This window comes from Copadichromis virginalis, linkage group LG10, assembly GCF_057382275.1.
Source record: "Copadichromis virginalis isolate Kocher_CV1m ecotype Utaka linkage group LG10, C_Virginalis_male_GT1.1, whole genome shotgun sequence".
NCBI lineage: Eukaryota > Metazoa > Chordata > Actinopteri > Cichliformes > Cichlidae > Copadichromis > Copadichromis virginalis.
Window position 1 is genome coordinate 20,524,544 of NC_140627.1, and position 16,765 is coordinate 20,541,308.

General features: G+C 40.5%; 2 protein-coding genes and 1 non-coding gene across 4 annotated transcripts; 1 reads left to right on the top strand and 2 right to left on the bottom strand.

Moving 5' to 3' along the window:
- Positions 1 to 3,642: 3,642 nt before the first annotated feature.
- Positions 3,643 to 9,628, top strand: vtnb (vitronectin b). 2 transcript variants are annotated; one of them, XM_085470554.1, is made up of 8 exons: positions 3,643 to 3,840; positions 5,432 to 5,548; positions 5,650 to 5,865; positions 6,387 to 6,526; positions 7,782 to 7,938; positions 8,686 to 8,844; positions 8,929 to 9,240; positions 9,347 to 9,628. In XM_085470554.1, the coding sequence occupies exons 1-8, from the start codon at positions 3,777 to 3,779 to the stop codon at positions 9,484 to 9,486; spliced, it is 1,305 nt and encodes a 434-aa protein (XP_085326680.1). In that variant the 5' UTR covers positions 3,643 to 3,776; the 3' UTR covers positions 9,487 to 9,628. The 2 variants fall into 2 exon arrangements, with proteins under 2 accessions (XP_085326680.1, XP_085326679.1); XM_085470553.1 differs by having other exon boundaries at positions 3,644 to 3,840; positions 8,926 to 9,240.
- Positions 9,629 to 10,601: 973 nt separating this feature from the next.
- trnat-agu (transfer RNA threonine (anticodon AGU)) lies at positions 10,602 to 10,675 on the bottom strand. The gene has a single exon. It is a non-coding gene; the product is annotated as a tRNA-Thr (tRNA).
- A 783-nt stretch (positions 10,676 to 11,458) lies between these two features.
- On the bottom strand, positions 11,459 to 12,722 carry LOC146700385 (uncharacterized). The gene is made up of 4 exons (XM_085471405.1): positions 12,672 to 12,722; positions 12,449 to 12,590; positions 12,116 to 12,291; positions 11,459 to 12,027 (listed from the first exon to the last, which is right to left on the bottom strand). Exons 1-4 carry the CDS (start codon positions 12,720 to 12,722, stop codon positions 11,494 to 11,496), a joined length of 903 nt encoding a protein of 300 aa, XP_085327531.1. The 3' UTR covers positions 11,459 to 11,493.
- Positions 12,723 to 16,765: the final 4,043 nt, after the last annotated feature.

The window sequence follows — 16,765 nt, forward strand, 5'->3', positions numbered from 1 at the left end:
TTACTATCTTGCTCCACCACATGTCAAAGGAGCTCTATTGGATTGAGATCTGGTAACTGTGGAACTATGTGAGTAGAGAGAACTCATTGGCAGGTAATAATAATAATAATAATGACAAGAAGAGAAGGGGAAATAAAGGGCGGTTGGGTTGCTGGGGGGTGCTAGGGTGGGATGAGTCAGAGTGATCTTCATTATGAATACTATGGTGTTTCAGTAAGGGAGGGGTAATTAATGCCCATCCACATGACCACACAACATGTTCTTGCATTTTCACCCAAAGAACTACTTCTTGCTGAATAGTTTCTCTCTCTCTCTCTGAGCCTAAGAGATGATTGTGTGAGGAAAATCCCAGGATATCATCAGGTTCTGAAATACTCATGCCAGTCCATTTAGCACCAACAACCATGAGATGTTGAAAGTTTCTTAAATCATCTTTTCTTCCCCTGTTCCGCTGCTCAGTTTGAACTTCTGCAGGGCATCATGACCCCATCTACACCCATCTACATGCCTAAATGCACTGAGTTGGTCCCATGTGATTAGCTAATAGATATTTGAGTTAATGAGTGAGTCGCTTTGCTGCTGTTTTTTTTTTTTTTTTTTTTACTGCCTGAAATTAAAGAACAAGACTGAGCTGAACATTGCGTCTGTACTGTTTTTATGACTGTTCTGTAATGAAAAGCTCAAAGGTTTTAAAGAGCCAACCTCTTTTTTCCAATAATGAACAGAAGAGCTGACTTGTACATGAACCGGATTAATATTTGACACCAAAAGAGACCAACTGATAAAAACTGTGTATGGATTTAGATGTTCTGTCACTCTCACAAAATCCTTATTTGTTGGTCACACTTTTTGATGAATCATTACTCATTAAAGGTGCAATTTGAGAGAAAACCCACTGTAAAGACCTCTAAACAATCAGCACCCAGCTTTATGGATGAAGTGCCTCCAATTGTAATAAGGCTGTTCTGCCAGTACAATTTAGTCATACTGATAAGATAACAACATGCATCCTGAAAACAGTGCAAATGTTGAATATAACTTACATAACAAACTAATATTTACTATTAGTGCTATAAAAATCACACTTTTATTCTATCAAGATTACCTTGGAAACGCCATTGCACTGCATTTTGATGATATAGTGCCAGTACAATAATAATCAAGTCATATAATGTTAATTTGTTTTTCTGCACAGACCAGAGAACATTTCTACACCTGCTCTCATTACAGTCATGGTTTAAACATCACTAAAAGAAGAATCTGGACCATTATTTTAAGAGGGCAGCATCCACTTACATTTAAGGAGGGCTATATAAATATGATCTGTTTTATGTTTGATCAGTGTAGAACTCACAATTCAATATTGTTGTGACTGAGTGCTTTTTAAGGGGACTTTGCATCCTGTATATAAACACCATTCCCATCTTTTGGCATATTAGCAACAATAGGAGCGTACAGAGGTACCTTCCACTTTAAGCTCCCGTGAAACAACTCTGTGCATTTACTTGTTTAGTTATTTTTGAAACATTATCTTTTATATCAATGTCACAACTAAAGTTATTACCTTGAGTTTCATTGTTTTATTTGTCCTGCTGTTAATTTCAGGGGTTCTGCCAGATGTGTGCATTTCAGTAGATTATACTTTTACAACAATCAGCCAGAAAATTCAGGATGATGCTTCTGAGTCTTTAACATACTGCATGCTGTCCTTACTTCTGTCTCTACTGGCACTTGACAAGTTTGAATAAATAATAAATAGTAAATGGTCATCGAGGCAGACAAAAGCATTTTTTATAGTGACAGCATGCAGGGTTTAGCAATAAGTCAAATTTGTCAAAAAGGAAGTTCTGTGTCTCCGCAGGAGCCCATTTTAGGTCCAATCTTCTTCTTCTTCATATAATTATTCTCCTTATAGTCTCTGTTATGTTTAAAATTTTATGCTGATCACACACAGATATATCGGCCTCGTAGATCATCTGACCCTCCGCGGTACACTGAGCTCTCTGAATGGCTGCCTTTGCAAAGTGTTTTTCATGCTTTTATTTCCTCACACCGAGATTACTGCAATAGGCTGTTTATTTGCCTGAGCCAAATAAATCTATTGAATGACTGCAGACTGCCAGGATTTTAACTAGACCAAAGAGATGGCATCGTATCACTCCTGTTTAGGCATGTTTACATGTTCTCCCAGAATGTTTTTTAATTGATTTTAAGAGTTCACCTCTTATTAGAATGTGCAGCACGTACCTTTAAATCCGCAGGCAGAGGTCTTTTATTTGTTCTAGGCGTCCAGCTAAAACCTAAAGAGGACAGAGCATTTGCAACAAGGTGCCTGAGGAAATCAGATCTGTTGCAGTCAGCCACTTCCTTTAAGTCGTGTCTTAAAGCGTCCTTTTTTTTAAAGGCTTTCAATGATTTTAAGTTTTACATTTACTTACAGTTACTTTTTTAGTCCCTACATTTGTTACTTTTGCTTTTTTTATTTTTAAGTCTGCACTATGTGTCTTATTTTACCTTCCTTCTAAATTCCTAAACCTAGATTTTTTTGTCATGATAAACTCCGGGAAGTTGTTTTCTGTCAGACTGGCTGCAGGCTTTTCAATCAGGCTCATGGAGTTGCACTACATCAGAGGAAGTAGAAAAGTCAGCAAGCAGTCCAACACTTTGCTGCTAGATCCCGAAATAGATCTTTGTGGATTAGGTTCGGCACACTTTCTGTGGTTTTTCGGATTTGCTTAGTGATCTTGTTAATTGGACTCAAGAGCAACATAAGAACTGCCAGTGATAAAAGCTGCACTGATAATCAAAGTCCACACATGGACTGTTTTTGCTGCACTGCATGAAGGATGAGTACATTCCTAAATGCCGTGGATTTCCTTATTGTTTGGGCAGTTTAAATATTGACCTAAATTACCAACTTTCTTCAGCTGCGACTTTGTTCGTTTTAAACCTTAAAGAAAAAACTATTTTTTAAAACTCCTTTCAAATCCTTTAATGTTTAACAAATACCCGGAAACTTCAAGGCTAGCGATAAGGAAGCATTAATATTGCTCTAATCTGTCTGCAAGCTGACTGACTTGTTCCGTGGTGTTGAATTTAGTCATCAACTCCCATCTTTTGGTCATAATCCAAACTGGAAAGGAGGGAATCCACAGGTTTCACCTGCATTTTTTCTTCTTCCCAGGGCTTAATTGGGGAGAAAAAGTCATTGTCTGTGTTTAAGGATCAATAGAGAAAAAAGACAGGCCTAATGTTACAATGTTTGAGCTTAGATATTATCCTAAATTTGCCCGGAAATTAAAAATACAGTGCACACACTTACTTTATGACTCAAGAGACACCTTCAGTTTTTAGTTGAGTTTGTAATTCTGTGTTTTAACCATTTTCATATTGAGAAGCATCCAGATAAACCTATGATTAATAACATTTTCATAAAGTAAATTAAAGTTATTATAAAATTATACTGGGTGATAGGTTTACTAAATAACATCAAATTAAAGCCATAAAGTGTTCATGTTTCTGGTCTGTAGCATGTTTCTAGGACAGATGGGACAGAGATTAGCTTAATGATTATCAGAGTATTGACCAGTCAGGACAGCAGAAGCCTGGGGGGTCAACAGCCTCTGAAAAATATCTATTGATCAGCTGCACACAGTACTAAACCCCAAAGTGGGGCACCCAGCTCAAACCCAGCTAGTGGTTTAGGTTAGTAAGCAGGATTTTAGAATAGTACACCTTCAGAGTTTTAGTTTGGGGGATTTTTGCTGTGAGCCGACATGAAGCCAGCGGTAGTTCTGCTGGGCCTCGTCCTGTTGTTGGACACCGCCTTTGCTGCAGAAGGTAAAACTTTAACATTTTTGATGTGCAGTTTGTATTATTGTTGATAGCAGTTGTAATTATTAGACATGATAGATCATATTTTTAAGTTTCGTATAATGTCTTGACTTTGATGTGTAGCTACTGATGTATGAAACAAAATGTACTATATTGTCAGAAACATTTGCTCATTGCCTTCACACATATATGAACTTGAGAGACATCCCATTCCTAATCCATGTGGTTTATTATGATGTCGCTCCACCCTCTGCAGCTATAATATCTTCAACTCTTCTGGGAAGGCTTTCCACAATGTTAGCAGTGTTTATGGGGATTTTTGAGCATTCTTCCACAAGCACATTTGTCAGGTTAGGCACTGATGTTGGATGACAGGCCAGTCGAGTTCTTCCACACCAAGCTCGCACATCCATGTCTTTATGGATCTTGCTTTGTGCACTGGCGCGCAGTCATGTTGGAACAGAAAGGGACCATCCTGAAGCATGAAAATGTCCAAAATGTCTTAGTGAGCTGAAGCCTTAAGAGTTATTTGACTGGAACTATGGAGCTGAGCACGACGCCTGAAAAACAACCGTCACACCATAATCCCCTCTCCACCAAACTTTACACATACCGCTCTCCAGCAACCACCAAACCCAGACTCGTCCACCAGAATGAGAAGGATGATTCTTCACTTCGGAGAACACGTCTCCACTTCTCTAGATCGAGTGGGGGGCGTGGTTTAAACTATGTTTGGTGATGTAAGGCTTGGATGCAGCTGCCATGCAAGATGGGACATACTTTTGGCAGTATAGTGTAAATTAGTAGTTTATCCTGGTGTTTTCTTAGAGGTTTGTTTTATTGTTTTAATTTCTAATTAAATCTTTTTATTCTTGGACTCTACTGAAAATGCTTTGAATGACTCAGTTTTAAAATATCCTTCTTTATCTCAGACTTCCAGTTTATCCCCTCTCTGAAACATACTCCTCTCCCTTTATTTAATTCATCTTTCTTCCAATTGGCTGCCTTATGCATACAGAATGTTTGAACGGGAGCTGAATCGAGCTTTTGTACTATAAGCCAGAGCTGTGTGACATCACACAGAGCCAAGAGTGAAAAATGGTAGAAATAGAGCAGCCTGAGCTTGCAGGGACAATATATAGCATCCATTATTCCACACCATAATCAATGAAAGAATCCCTGTCATAGGCTGATAGGTGGGAACATGTTTTTAGTAACTGTAACTCGTGTTTTACACACTTTCCCCTTTAAATATCTAAATGAATTGATTTCAATGACTCTTTGAACCCAAAACACAATTTTGTTGCTTCCCTCTTATTCGTGTCCCAATTCTTCAAATTCAGTTCACCTTGGTAAATAACTGTAAATATTTCAAACGTTGACAATGTGAAATATTTTATTTAGTGATGAATTAGGAAGAATCTAATCCTAACTTTATATCCTATCTTTCTGATAATGCATCTGGATTGTTTTACAGCTGGTGTGTTTAAACGAGTAAAGGGTCTGATTACTTCTGGTTTCACTGATTATTGAATGGTAAACTCAGACCAGGTCTACACGCTGCATGATATCTCACACTAAAACTACTTTCCCACAGAGTCCTGTGCAGGTCGCTGCGGCTCCTTCAGCCCACAGAGCAAATGTCAGTGTGACTCCATGTGTGTGTATTATGGAAGCTGCTGTGGGGACTTTTACACCATCTGCCCCAGAAAAGGTCAGTGCTGTGCTGTGTGACAGTTTCACTAAAGAGTCAGCTTGAATTTTCTTCTCCTTTGAAACGTCACCATCTGACAAAACCTCATGTTCTACCTTCAGTTTCTCGAGGCGATGTCTTTGAGGAACCACTGGAAGAGACGAGCCCGAGCACAGCAACTTTTATGCCAACCTCAGACACGGTTATACCGACTGTCACACCCAATGTTACACAGGCGCCCACACTACTACCGGTGGATCCTGATGCCATGCCCTGCAGTGGGCGGGCATTTGATGCTTTTCTGCAGCTGAAAAATGGATCAATCTACGCTTTTAGAGGTAATCCTGATCACATAACAGGACAGTTTACTTCTACTTCTACTTTTACTTTTGTTACTTTGTTGCCATTGTGTAATGTCTCTCTTTTTAATTTCCTTAATTATTCAGCAATGCTGTTTTTTCCAATACAGAGAGGAGAAAGTTATAATCAGAAGATGCAGAATTGATACAGTGCCTAAAAGTGTAGATTATAGTAAAAACTAATGTTAATAGCTTAAAAGATCCAAACATTAAAGAAAAGGAGGGAAAGCCTTTTCAATTTCATCCAAAATTAAAATAAAAATGATAACAATTGTTTGAGGAAAGTAAATGCTAAAGGAGCTTTTGCTCAATGAAAACAGAATGTGTTTCTTTAAAAAGTAAACGATAAATGGGTACATATTTGCAGTCATTTTGAACACAGACCCAAAATCAGACTTGAGTACCCATTCGTGGAAACTTTGTGGATTATCCTGCTGCAAGATTTGAAACTCTTTGAATGCTGATGTAAACACTGATCCAGAGCCTGCTCTTCCTCGTAGGTGTATATTTCTTTGAGCTGGATGATAAGTCCATCCTTCCTGGTTACCCCAAACTCATTGAGGACGTTTGGGGAATCAGTGGACCCATCAGTGCTGCATTCACACGCATCAACTGCCAGGGGAAATCCTACATCTTTAAGGTATAAGCTACCATATTTCTTTGTGATGAGGTCCACAAAAGGCTCCACCTCACACAAATGTGTGGTTTTTTTTTGGTGGTGTGCATGTGTTTTCAGGTTTAATTGAGCTACATTTATTGTTTATTCTTTTAAGCCTCTGAAAATTCAAAATGAGTGCCTACAGTTGTAAAAGCCATTGTTTTAAACCATTTCTCTGTAACTCCGAAATACTCAAGCAGTGACTCTGTTGCGTGCAATAATTCAGATCAAATACACTATCCAACATTATGGCAGAAATAATGCTCTTCAGCCCCACACTGGCATGAGTGTTGCTAGAAAATGGTGTTGCTTCATTACTCATAATATTGATCTGTTTCCTTATTGATTCGGTTATTTGTACAGTGCATATGAAGAAGAATTGTGCATTTTTTTCTTGCTATACCCTGCCAGTGGTCTTCAGCTGGATAAAATGGAGTAACCTTACAAAAAAAACCATAAGAAACGTGGAGAGAAAGCGGTGTTCTTCTCAACTAACTAACAAAAGTTGTTAATTATGCAAAGTATTAGCAGTATTTTATATTAGGGATGAGCTCTGGGCCTCTTCTTGTTTGCAGGGGGATGCACACTGACAGATGAGGTCAGGCAGGCGTCTCTATGGACTCTATGCAGATGAGATTGTGATCTATAGTGAGAGTAGAGAGCAGGTGGCGGTATGAAGACGAATTAAAGTCAGTAGAAGCAAGATGAAATATGTGTGTGAATGAGAGGAGATTTAAGCGCCTGGGGTCAACAATCAAAAGTAAAAGACGGTGCACAATAGAGGTGAAGAAGAGACAGGGTGGAGTGGGTGGAGATGAGTGTCAGGGGTGATTTGTGACTGAAGTGTAGCAGCATGAGAAAGAGGGAATGTTTACAAGATGGACCTGCTGTGATATATGGTTTGGAGGCAATGGTGAAATAAGTATATCAGAGACAGTTGGAGAGGCAAGGCTGAGTTGGTTTGGACATGTGCGGCGGGGGGAAAGTGGAAGATGGTGAAGATGGAGCTTTAAGGCACCAAATTACTGGATGTAGTGATAGAGGACGTGCAGATGATTGGTGGGACAGAGGATTGACTGAGATGTTTGCAGCGACCCCTAAAAAGAAGAAGAAGATGATGATTAGGAATGTTTCAGACTTCAAACCTTCTTTAGGGAGAGTAGTCTGTTGCCCTCATTAACACTCCCTCGCAGCGGTATCCTCAAACTTCAATGCTCTGGGCTCCATTTTCTCTCAGGGGAACCAGTACTGGAGATTTGATGGTGACGTCCTGGATGAGGACTATCCACGGCTTATTTCAAACGGCTTTGATGGCATACCAGATGAGATCGATGCTGCGTTTGCCATACCAGCACCAAGTCACCGTGGCAAGGAGAAGGCCTACTTCTTCAAAGGTATTTGTACTAATGGGTGATAATGTTTTTTATCATATACAAGTACAGCAGGGGTTTCTAAGTGTTGCTCGTGATCTGATAAAACTAAGGAAGATGACTTTGCATGTGAATATATAATGGCTTTTACAAGAATAGGGAAGTAGCACCCTATCGCACAAAACAAGCAAATTAATAAACAAAGTTGTTTTCATGTTTTTTGGGGGTTTTTTGCTTCATTTTGTTAATAATTAGTTAAGGAGCTGAATACGTACTTACTTATATTGTAAATATTTGACATTTTTAGGAAATGTTTAACCCACCACATTTATCTGAAAGTCAAGTTATTTTGTCTTTACTTGATAAAGTTACCCTTAACTTTACCCTTAAAGTGATGACTTCAAACAGAGCACTGCTATATTCGTTTATTATTTTAATGCAGTGTCTTCACTTGTAACATTTGGTGCTTTTCCTTCTACACTTCACCTCTAAAGCAAAATTTCCTTGCATCATCATTTCACGGCAAGTTGTAAAGATGAGCAAGTTATAAAGAGCAGTCTGATGACACCCAGTGGAGCACAGAGGTTAACGTTTTCAGAAAAAGCAGTTAGAGGCAAAGCAAAGAGTTACAGAATCTGATGGAAGCAAATGCAGATGGCAAGGTTTTATCTGCATTTGTATATCATTAAAAATGTATCGGCAACTCCACAGCCTCATTGTTTCTCTCTCATCGAGTAAAATCCTGAAATCTGATTTTTCTCTTTTCTTCAGGGGACCGGTATTATCAATATGAGTTCAAGCACCAGCCTTCCCACGAGGAGTGCATCCAGATGAGCAGTTCCTCCCCTTCTGTGCTGTTCACACAATACACAGACCTCTTCTGCGATAACGCATGGGAGGATCTCTTCACTGAGCTCTTTGGAGGATCCTGTAAGGACCTTGGTCTCTTTATGCTTGTCTGTTTCAGATTTTTTTTTCTTATTCTCCATCTGCATGACTTTTGTATTTTAGCAGTTACCAGTTCCCAAACAGGCCCTTGGTTCATCAGCAGGGATTGGCGGGGTATTAGGCCCGTTATAGATGCTGCCATAGTGGGACGAGTCTACACCACTCCTAAACCAACTTCACCTCCGACCGCAAAGAAGTGGAAGAGTCGGAGGAAGAGGCCCAGTAAGAGGCGTGGACAGCGAAGAAGGCAGAGTCGCCACGATGACTTTTGGTTCTATGATTTGTTCGACCTCGGTGATTACAGTGACAGCTCTGAAGAGAGCATCATGCAGGAGTACCAAAGCACCCCCGTTCAAAATGTGTACTTCTTCAAGAAGGGTAAATCAGCCTGAAAAAAAATGAGTCAAAATCCTTCCAAAAACAGCTCTTTATTCTTCCTTAACACCTTTTGGTTTGTGTGTTTCCTTTTTGTTTTTAATATCAGATAAGTACTACAGAGTGGATCTGCAGACAAAACGCGTGGATGCCACTTACCCTCCCTATCCTCGATCTATCGCAAAGTACTGGCTGGGCTGCAAGCATGAAGCTGCTGCACCTGATGCATCAAGGGCAGAAAAAAGATAAATACTTGTCTTGACTATTACAATATGGGGCTAATGATGACAAAACCTTTGACCCTTGCATGTAGTTCAGGATAGACACCTCTCCAATGGCCTCTTAGGTGGATACACTGAAATTATTCAAAATTAATAAACTTTACATTTCAGTGCTTGAGTGCTTTGATATTTTTGACCACATGGCAGAGATTACACACACATCTAATGTGATCTGTAGCCATGCATCATGCCTACATGCCCAAACTCAACACCGAGCCTTTATCAGCGTTATCAGTGGGAGAAATGTTTCACCACTCATCCATCATAGCTTACAGCAGATTTGCTCAATCTTTTAAAGACTACAGTTTCATACTGACCTAAAATAACACCATATATTTTTTTTTTTTTTTTTTTTTTTTAAATAACTTCAAGTTTTAATAAAGTTATGCAAATAGCCACTCATTTACAGAGTTAGGGAATGGCTGCTATCACAGCATTAGAAGATGGTGAAAGATTTACTTAGTTCAGTTGCGGTTCCTTTTACACATAAATTAGGGCAGATGTAATGTTTATAAGCTTAGGGAAACCTGCAGACTGAAGAGGTCACTTTCCTCCCCCTGAAAATGCTGTATCTAGTGGGACTGAATCAAGCTTTTGGGGTAGCCTGACCTGGTTTTTACAAATGCAACTGAATATGCGCGCACACATACAGGCCTCTGTTCAGTGAATTCATGAGTATCCCTACAAGAGGCTGCCGTAATCCTGTGCTGACCTCTTCAGGTGGAAAAAAAAAAAAGCAAAAAAAAAAAGCAGCGCCCTCTGTTGGGCAATAGGCCGGTACAAGGGAAAATATATCAAAAATAAATACAATAAGAAGCTGTGTTACAACTTTGAAAAGGCATTAGGAAATTTGTATTAAGGTTTAAGTAATTTATAAACCACTACAGATGTTTTTAACATAACCTGATATTATCGAACTGTTGCATCAGTGGGAAAAAACAAACAAAAAAAAACAAAAAAACAAAACACACACTATTTTGAGGTTTTTTAAAAATGAATAAAAATCTGATTTGCGTCAGTGTCGCAACATTTAATGTTACGGGAGTGTTTAAAAGTTTACTTTAATCAAAACAGAAAACAAAAAGGCACCGCTGGGATTCGAACCCAGGATCTCCTGTTTACTAGACAGGCGCTTTAACCAACTAAGCCACGGCGCCACGTGATTCCTGACCTCAAGAAGAGTTTATGAATGATAACACACAGCCTGAGAGACTTGTTCAGGACACATTTATTAGTAAAAAAAAAAATACTATTAACAATGTTATGTACATAACGTAATATGCATTTTATTTACATTACAGATCTCCACGGCCTGCCATGAAAATCGTGAAATATACCCCACCCCCCCAAAAAAATAAAATAAAATAAAAAGAAAAATAAAAAGAAAAAAATTAAAAAAAAAAGGCGATCTGGTCATTCGTGTCCCATTTCCCCGTCACAGCAGTTGGCATACCTTGTAACATATCTGGTACCGAGTTTCAGTTGGAAACAAGTGCGTCTCATTTACTTTTTTCCGGGACTCCGCTGAAGCCCACTCAGCAAGGACAGCTTTGAGTCAAGTGCTAAACGTTATCTTTGCAACCCCATCCAAAATATAAACAAACTATGTGCAAAAAGGACATGTGAAATCATCTGATGTGCATCATACTGGTGTTTCTTAAATAGATAACGAATAGCATAAGTCACAGTTACCACCTCCCCAAGGTAGACTCGGCACCTTTGTCCAAAAAAAAAAAAAAAAAAAAAAATTAGCGCAACACTTTGAAAGACCGCGACATCACCGAATGGGTGCACTAGTGGAGGCCACCACGGCAACTGGCGACACAGCGTAGACGTATGGGTGTGAGAACGGATACACTGATGTAGCAGACATCCTGCTGCAGGCTGGCTCGTAGCTGTTACACAAACGGACGTGTTGTTGGACGTGGACCCATTCATGTCGTAGTCTTCAATAGGTTGCTCTCAGTTTTGTCAGTCATGCCAAAAGATAGTCAATCATTGAGCTGTCCAAGCTGGGCAGACTGGGGACCATCAGGTCCTGGAAGCACAGATCCGACAGGTCGGCCAGGGTCTCTATAGAGCTGGAGAGAGCCTGGAGGCCTTGCCGACTCTGGATGTCTTCCTTGTGGACAGGATGGCCACGTTCTGCTGGCTGTACCCCCCGTGCATTGAGAAAAGCTTCAAAGTCCTCTGGTAAATCCAACTCATCCAGCCCTTCGTATGGAAACACGTCTTGGCAGTAGCTGGTGAAGTCCTGGGATTGGTGGCAAAAGGTTTGGGGAACGTCTGGTGACTTGGTCTGGATGTCCAGGATTGACGAGAGCCTGGTGGACTGAGGTAGACTGGGCACCCGGTAGTCTGTTGGAGACGCAAGGCTGGGACTAGGAGGTGGAGGAGAAGCCACCTGAGGAGTGCACGGTGTCTTGTGCCTGACCTGTGAAGGTTTGGTGGCTCCTCGAGTTGATTTCTTAGTCTTGAAGAAGCGTGCGCGCCGATTTTGAAACCAAACCTGAAGAAAATTGAGAATTACATGAAACTCTTAGTCAACAAAACAAGTGTACGTTGTCTAAATTAGCCTTAGGTCGCACGTGTCCTACCTGAATTTTAGGCTCCGGTAGTCCAGTTAGAGTGGCCAGGGTTTTCCTCCCATTGATATCCGGGTAGGGTGTAGCAGAGAAGGCCCTCTCCAGCTGGCTCAGCTGCGCCTTGCTGAATATTGTGCGCTTTCGGCGGCACTTTGTCTTCGAGTTGATAGTGTATGGAACATGGTGCACTTTAGAGGGAGGGCAAAACGTTTTGTTAAAACTGACAATTACATTTTAAATGCAGAAATTAATTTGCAGAGTCAACAGCCCACAGATTTATACAGATGTTTGTCCTCAAACTATATCACATTTTAAATGTGCAAATATAAATACATGTCCACCTACCCGTGCTGGAGAGCTCTGCCGACCCGTTGTTGTTGCTGTCAGTCAGTGCATCAGGCCATAACTGCTCCGAGAAAAACGTGATGATCTCAGAAACATTACCGCTGGTAAAATCCATCCCGCACGCTGTGTCCGAAGCACGCAGCTAAAAGGGGAAATAAGTTTCCGTGAGTGAGTCCCAGACACTTCTCCAGTGAGCAGGCATGATGTCAGAGGGATTTTATACCCGAGTTCTGCAGACACAACACGACCCCCTGCGTGGCATCCTCTTGCACATCACAGACGCTATCGGGCTTTGCGAACGCGTGGCTTTGATGTGCTGCTCACCTGTTAATGGCTGTCTGGATAATAGGTGTCTGTTTGATCCCCTATGGCCCGTTAATGGGCCCCGTTTAGACCAGAGAGACAGCTTGTCTTCAGCTACGGACAACGAGATGCTCCAGAAACCTTAAAATGGAAAGATGAATCAAAGACATCCGCAGGTGAAGAAATAAACTTATCGTGGGCGCGTTTTCTTTCATTTTAAGATCATTTTCGAAGCAAGACACTCTGATTTTATGGCAACTGTTTTGGCCTGAAATTATAAACACATGTGTTACTAATCAACAGCGTGGAGGGGGGCAAATTAAAATGATTGGAAACACCTTGAAGCGCCAGAACGGCTGCTCTGATCCGGGTCTAGTTTTGTTTTTAATAGTGCCCGTAATAATGATATTCATGAACGTATACAGTGTAAGGCATCCGCACTACGAGGAGCGAAGCGACACCGGCACTGTTTTACTGATTTGAAGCTCCAGTCTGCGGCACATCCTCTACCGCGCGCCGCCTCCTGGTGCGCATGAAAGCGCGCAGTGGAAGCGTATTGGAGAAGTTGTGGGAGTGACGCTTCTGTCAGCTACAATGTGTGAAGGTGACAAATCAGGCAACTTCTTTTCCCACCCCTTTCTTCGTTGTCGGTTGTGTTTCCACCGAACGAGACATCAAAACACCGGATCACTCGTAGTCCTTTTCAGCCAGTTCCCAGGCGAGTGCCAGACTCGCAGCTCCTTCACAAACAGACAGAAACGGGCTGTATGTATTAAATTACAACACGTCCACTGATTTTGCTTATAAGCAGATTTTTTGAATGCTACAATATATTTTGTAGAGGCTGCATGAAATAAAAATTAGCCTACTTGAACTGAGACGGCGGCCTTGTTGAGTGGGTCAAATTAGCTGTGAAGTACTCTACGTTCACCCTCTCTCCAGAGAACAATGCGCCATTTAAAAAGATCATAAGCCAAGCTCACGTGATTTGATTAAATGCAATAACATAACAGATGCAGTCGAAGAGGTCCCAGCAAACTGTGGAGTGCAAAGAGTGGCCTGTGTTTGTGTGGGACAAGTTTGTAATGCTGGGAAGTGGTCTGAAAAATGAAGGTGGTAGAAGAAACATTTTCAGTTCCACGAATGGGTAATATAAACGACCAAAGAACTTCTCCCCGAAAGAGTTGGTTTTAAGAGGTGCTTACAGACTTATAGCAGAAATAATTTCCTTAAACAACGCTTCATATAAATATTCTCCCCAAAAATGAAAATACTATGAATAATGAGAGGAAGAAGAAACTATATGAAAACTGCCTTCCTGTGGCTTCTGTCACACATTAACTTGTATGGCGCCCACAGTGGCAGCTTTCCCAGCTCTCAGACTTAAGAAAAGTGCCCTGCAGTGTTGACTATTGAATGCTATAGCCATTCAAAATGTGGGACACAGTCTCTGTATGTGGAAAAGCAGGAAAATGCATTTAATATGAAAAGTGGGAGGCATGGTCCCACCAATCAGCAGGTTCTGCAGATGATTGAAACATGTGCTTACAACAAATGTGAGTGCACAGCTGAAAAGTTTGTGATGACTTTGTGGTACAAAAATATCCGTTTTACTTGCCCTACTTTATTGTAAAGCTTTTTCTAAAGCTACAGCTGCAGAGATGAAAGGATCCACTAGATGGCAGCATTTAATCGCTTTTATCTATCTATCTATCTATCTATCTATCTATCTATCTATCTATCTATCTATCTATCTATCTATCTATCTATCTATCTATCTATCTATCTATCAAATAGATGTTAAATTAATTTTCGAATAGAGTATAGAGTTTGATTGTGGGTTGCCAGAAACAACAGCTTATAAATCTGGGTCAATTGCACCGGACCAATCCAAACTGACTAAAGTATGACAGCAAGGTCAACTACACTGCTGGGTTAATAATACAACTTGAATGGATGCATGACAGTGCACAACAGCTCACAAATACAAACTAAAGGCAAAAGCTGCAAAAGATCGTGGTGGAATAAAGATGCAAAGTGGACTCCTAAAAAACGATATTTCTGGTCAGATGATGTTCAACCCTCCTGTAGAGTCCAGTTATCTAGTGAATGCTGTTTGAGACTTTGTGTGTGTTTTTTCTTATCATCTGTCCATCTACAAAGAACATTAATACATTAATGGAGATTTCTTCTCATTTCATTTGTACTTCAATTGTTACTAATCATAAACTGACAGGGCGATCTAGAATTCATCTTTTCTTCTAACTCAGTAGTCGCTCTCTTCACTTTTCCACTCTCCTGCCCACTCCTCTGCCCAGACTGTGTTCCCGACCTCACCGTGGAAAAAACACAATACACAAACTGTCTTTTTCTCTGTGTGTGAATGCCTCAGTTTATACCTCACAAACTCAGGTGTGCACACAGAGAAACGCTGCACTTCTGTGTCCACACTCCCCTCTAAGAAATCAGGATTGACACTCAGGCGTGAATGACGCTCTGACCTCCTCTCCGTCACCTCAGTCCTCGCTCCTTCCTTCACAATACACAAACGCCGCTCCTCAGTCCTCTATTTGATGTGGAAACTCATTCCACATTTCCTGTCAACCTGAGAGATTTTGGGGGCCCAATCTTGAATTCTGCATAGCAGAGGCGAGGGGGTTACTCCTCGCCTCTTGTCCCGTGCTTGTAAAGGCCCCTCTGGATCTGAGAAGTAGGAGCAAAGTGTGATTCCAGCTTGGCTATGGATAAAAGGACAACAGGCCAAGCAGCAAAAGCATCACACACGATTTAGTGCAGCTGGAGATACAAAATAAATGGGTATTACAGCTCAGATGGAAAGGAAGCTGAAATATTCTGTCAGCATTGCGATCCAACAGGTCGGTGTGACTTCAACTTGGCTTTGGATAAGTAAGCAAAGCATGAAGTCAGTGAAGGAGAAAACTGTGGCTGTAGATCACATGTTATTCAGTGAACTTCATAAACTGAATTAAATCCAACAAAGTAACACATAACATGCAACTATTATTCCTATTATTCATGTAGCTTAATGTTTTGGGTTTTTTGGCCATTTTTGTGCACTTAGTTACTGAAACTACTGATGTTTTTTTTTTCCCAGTGAAATTAAAGAAATTAATTTCACCCCTCTTTCTGTCAAAATCCTGACCAAAGGCACAACCTGTACATGCAATCAGGTGGTGATTAATTATTGCTGCTGATTAACAGATGTTCAGATGTAACTTGTTTGCTCCTCCAACCTGGGCTACAGTTTCTCAAGCACAGGTGTCTGATGGACATTGTACACCGCACATTATCCATAATAGCTTCCTTTGTAATATGATGGCTGCTTTTTAGTTTAATGTAGTTTAAGATTTTATATTTTGCCACTGTATGGGTTAGTGCTTATCTTTTAACCCTGCGCTCTTCCACTGAATCACTGAGATCTGCTTAGCAAATGTCTGCCTGTCTCGAGCTCCTAATTAAACACAGGAGGTGAAATTGTGGAACAAACTGCGTCTTCACATCAGCATCTCCCATGTTTATTCTTTGGCTTTTAGATCAGACTGAATTCTGACTGTTATTTATCTATGTTGTTTTACTCTTTTAAATCTGTTGTTTTATGTCACTGTTTTTATTTTTTGTTTTTTTAGATGTGCAGCACTTTGGTCCGCAGCTATTGTTTTATATGCACTGATAAATAAATTTGACATGACAGTACATTCAATGAAGGAATGAATGAATGAATGAATGAATGAAGCAGTCTTACTTGACTCAGGCTATGTGCTGGATTGTCGCAGTGTTTTTTGGGGTCTGCAGAAGCCTGAATGGGAAACTGGATATCATACATAGACAAGAATATTATTCCCCTATTTCCAGGAATCACAGGGTACTGAGATTTAAAGCAGATGTGTGACTGCTGGCATCTGATAAAAGATGGATTCAGCCTCAGCAGGGAATTGATTTGGATATGAATATATGCAATATTCACACTAGGTTTTAGTGCATTGTTACTAACAA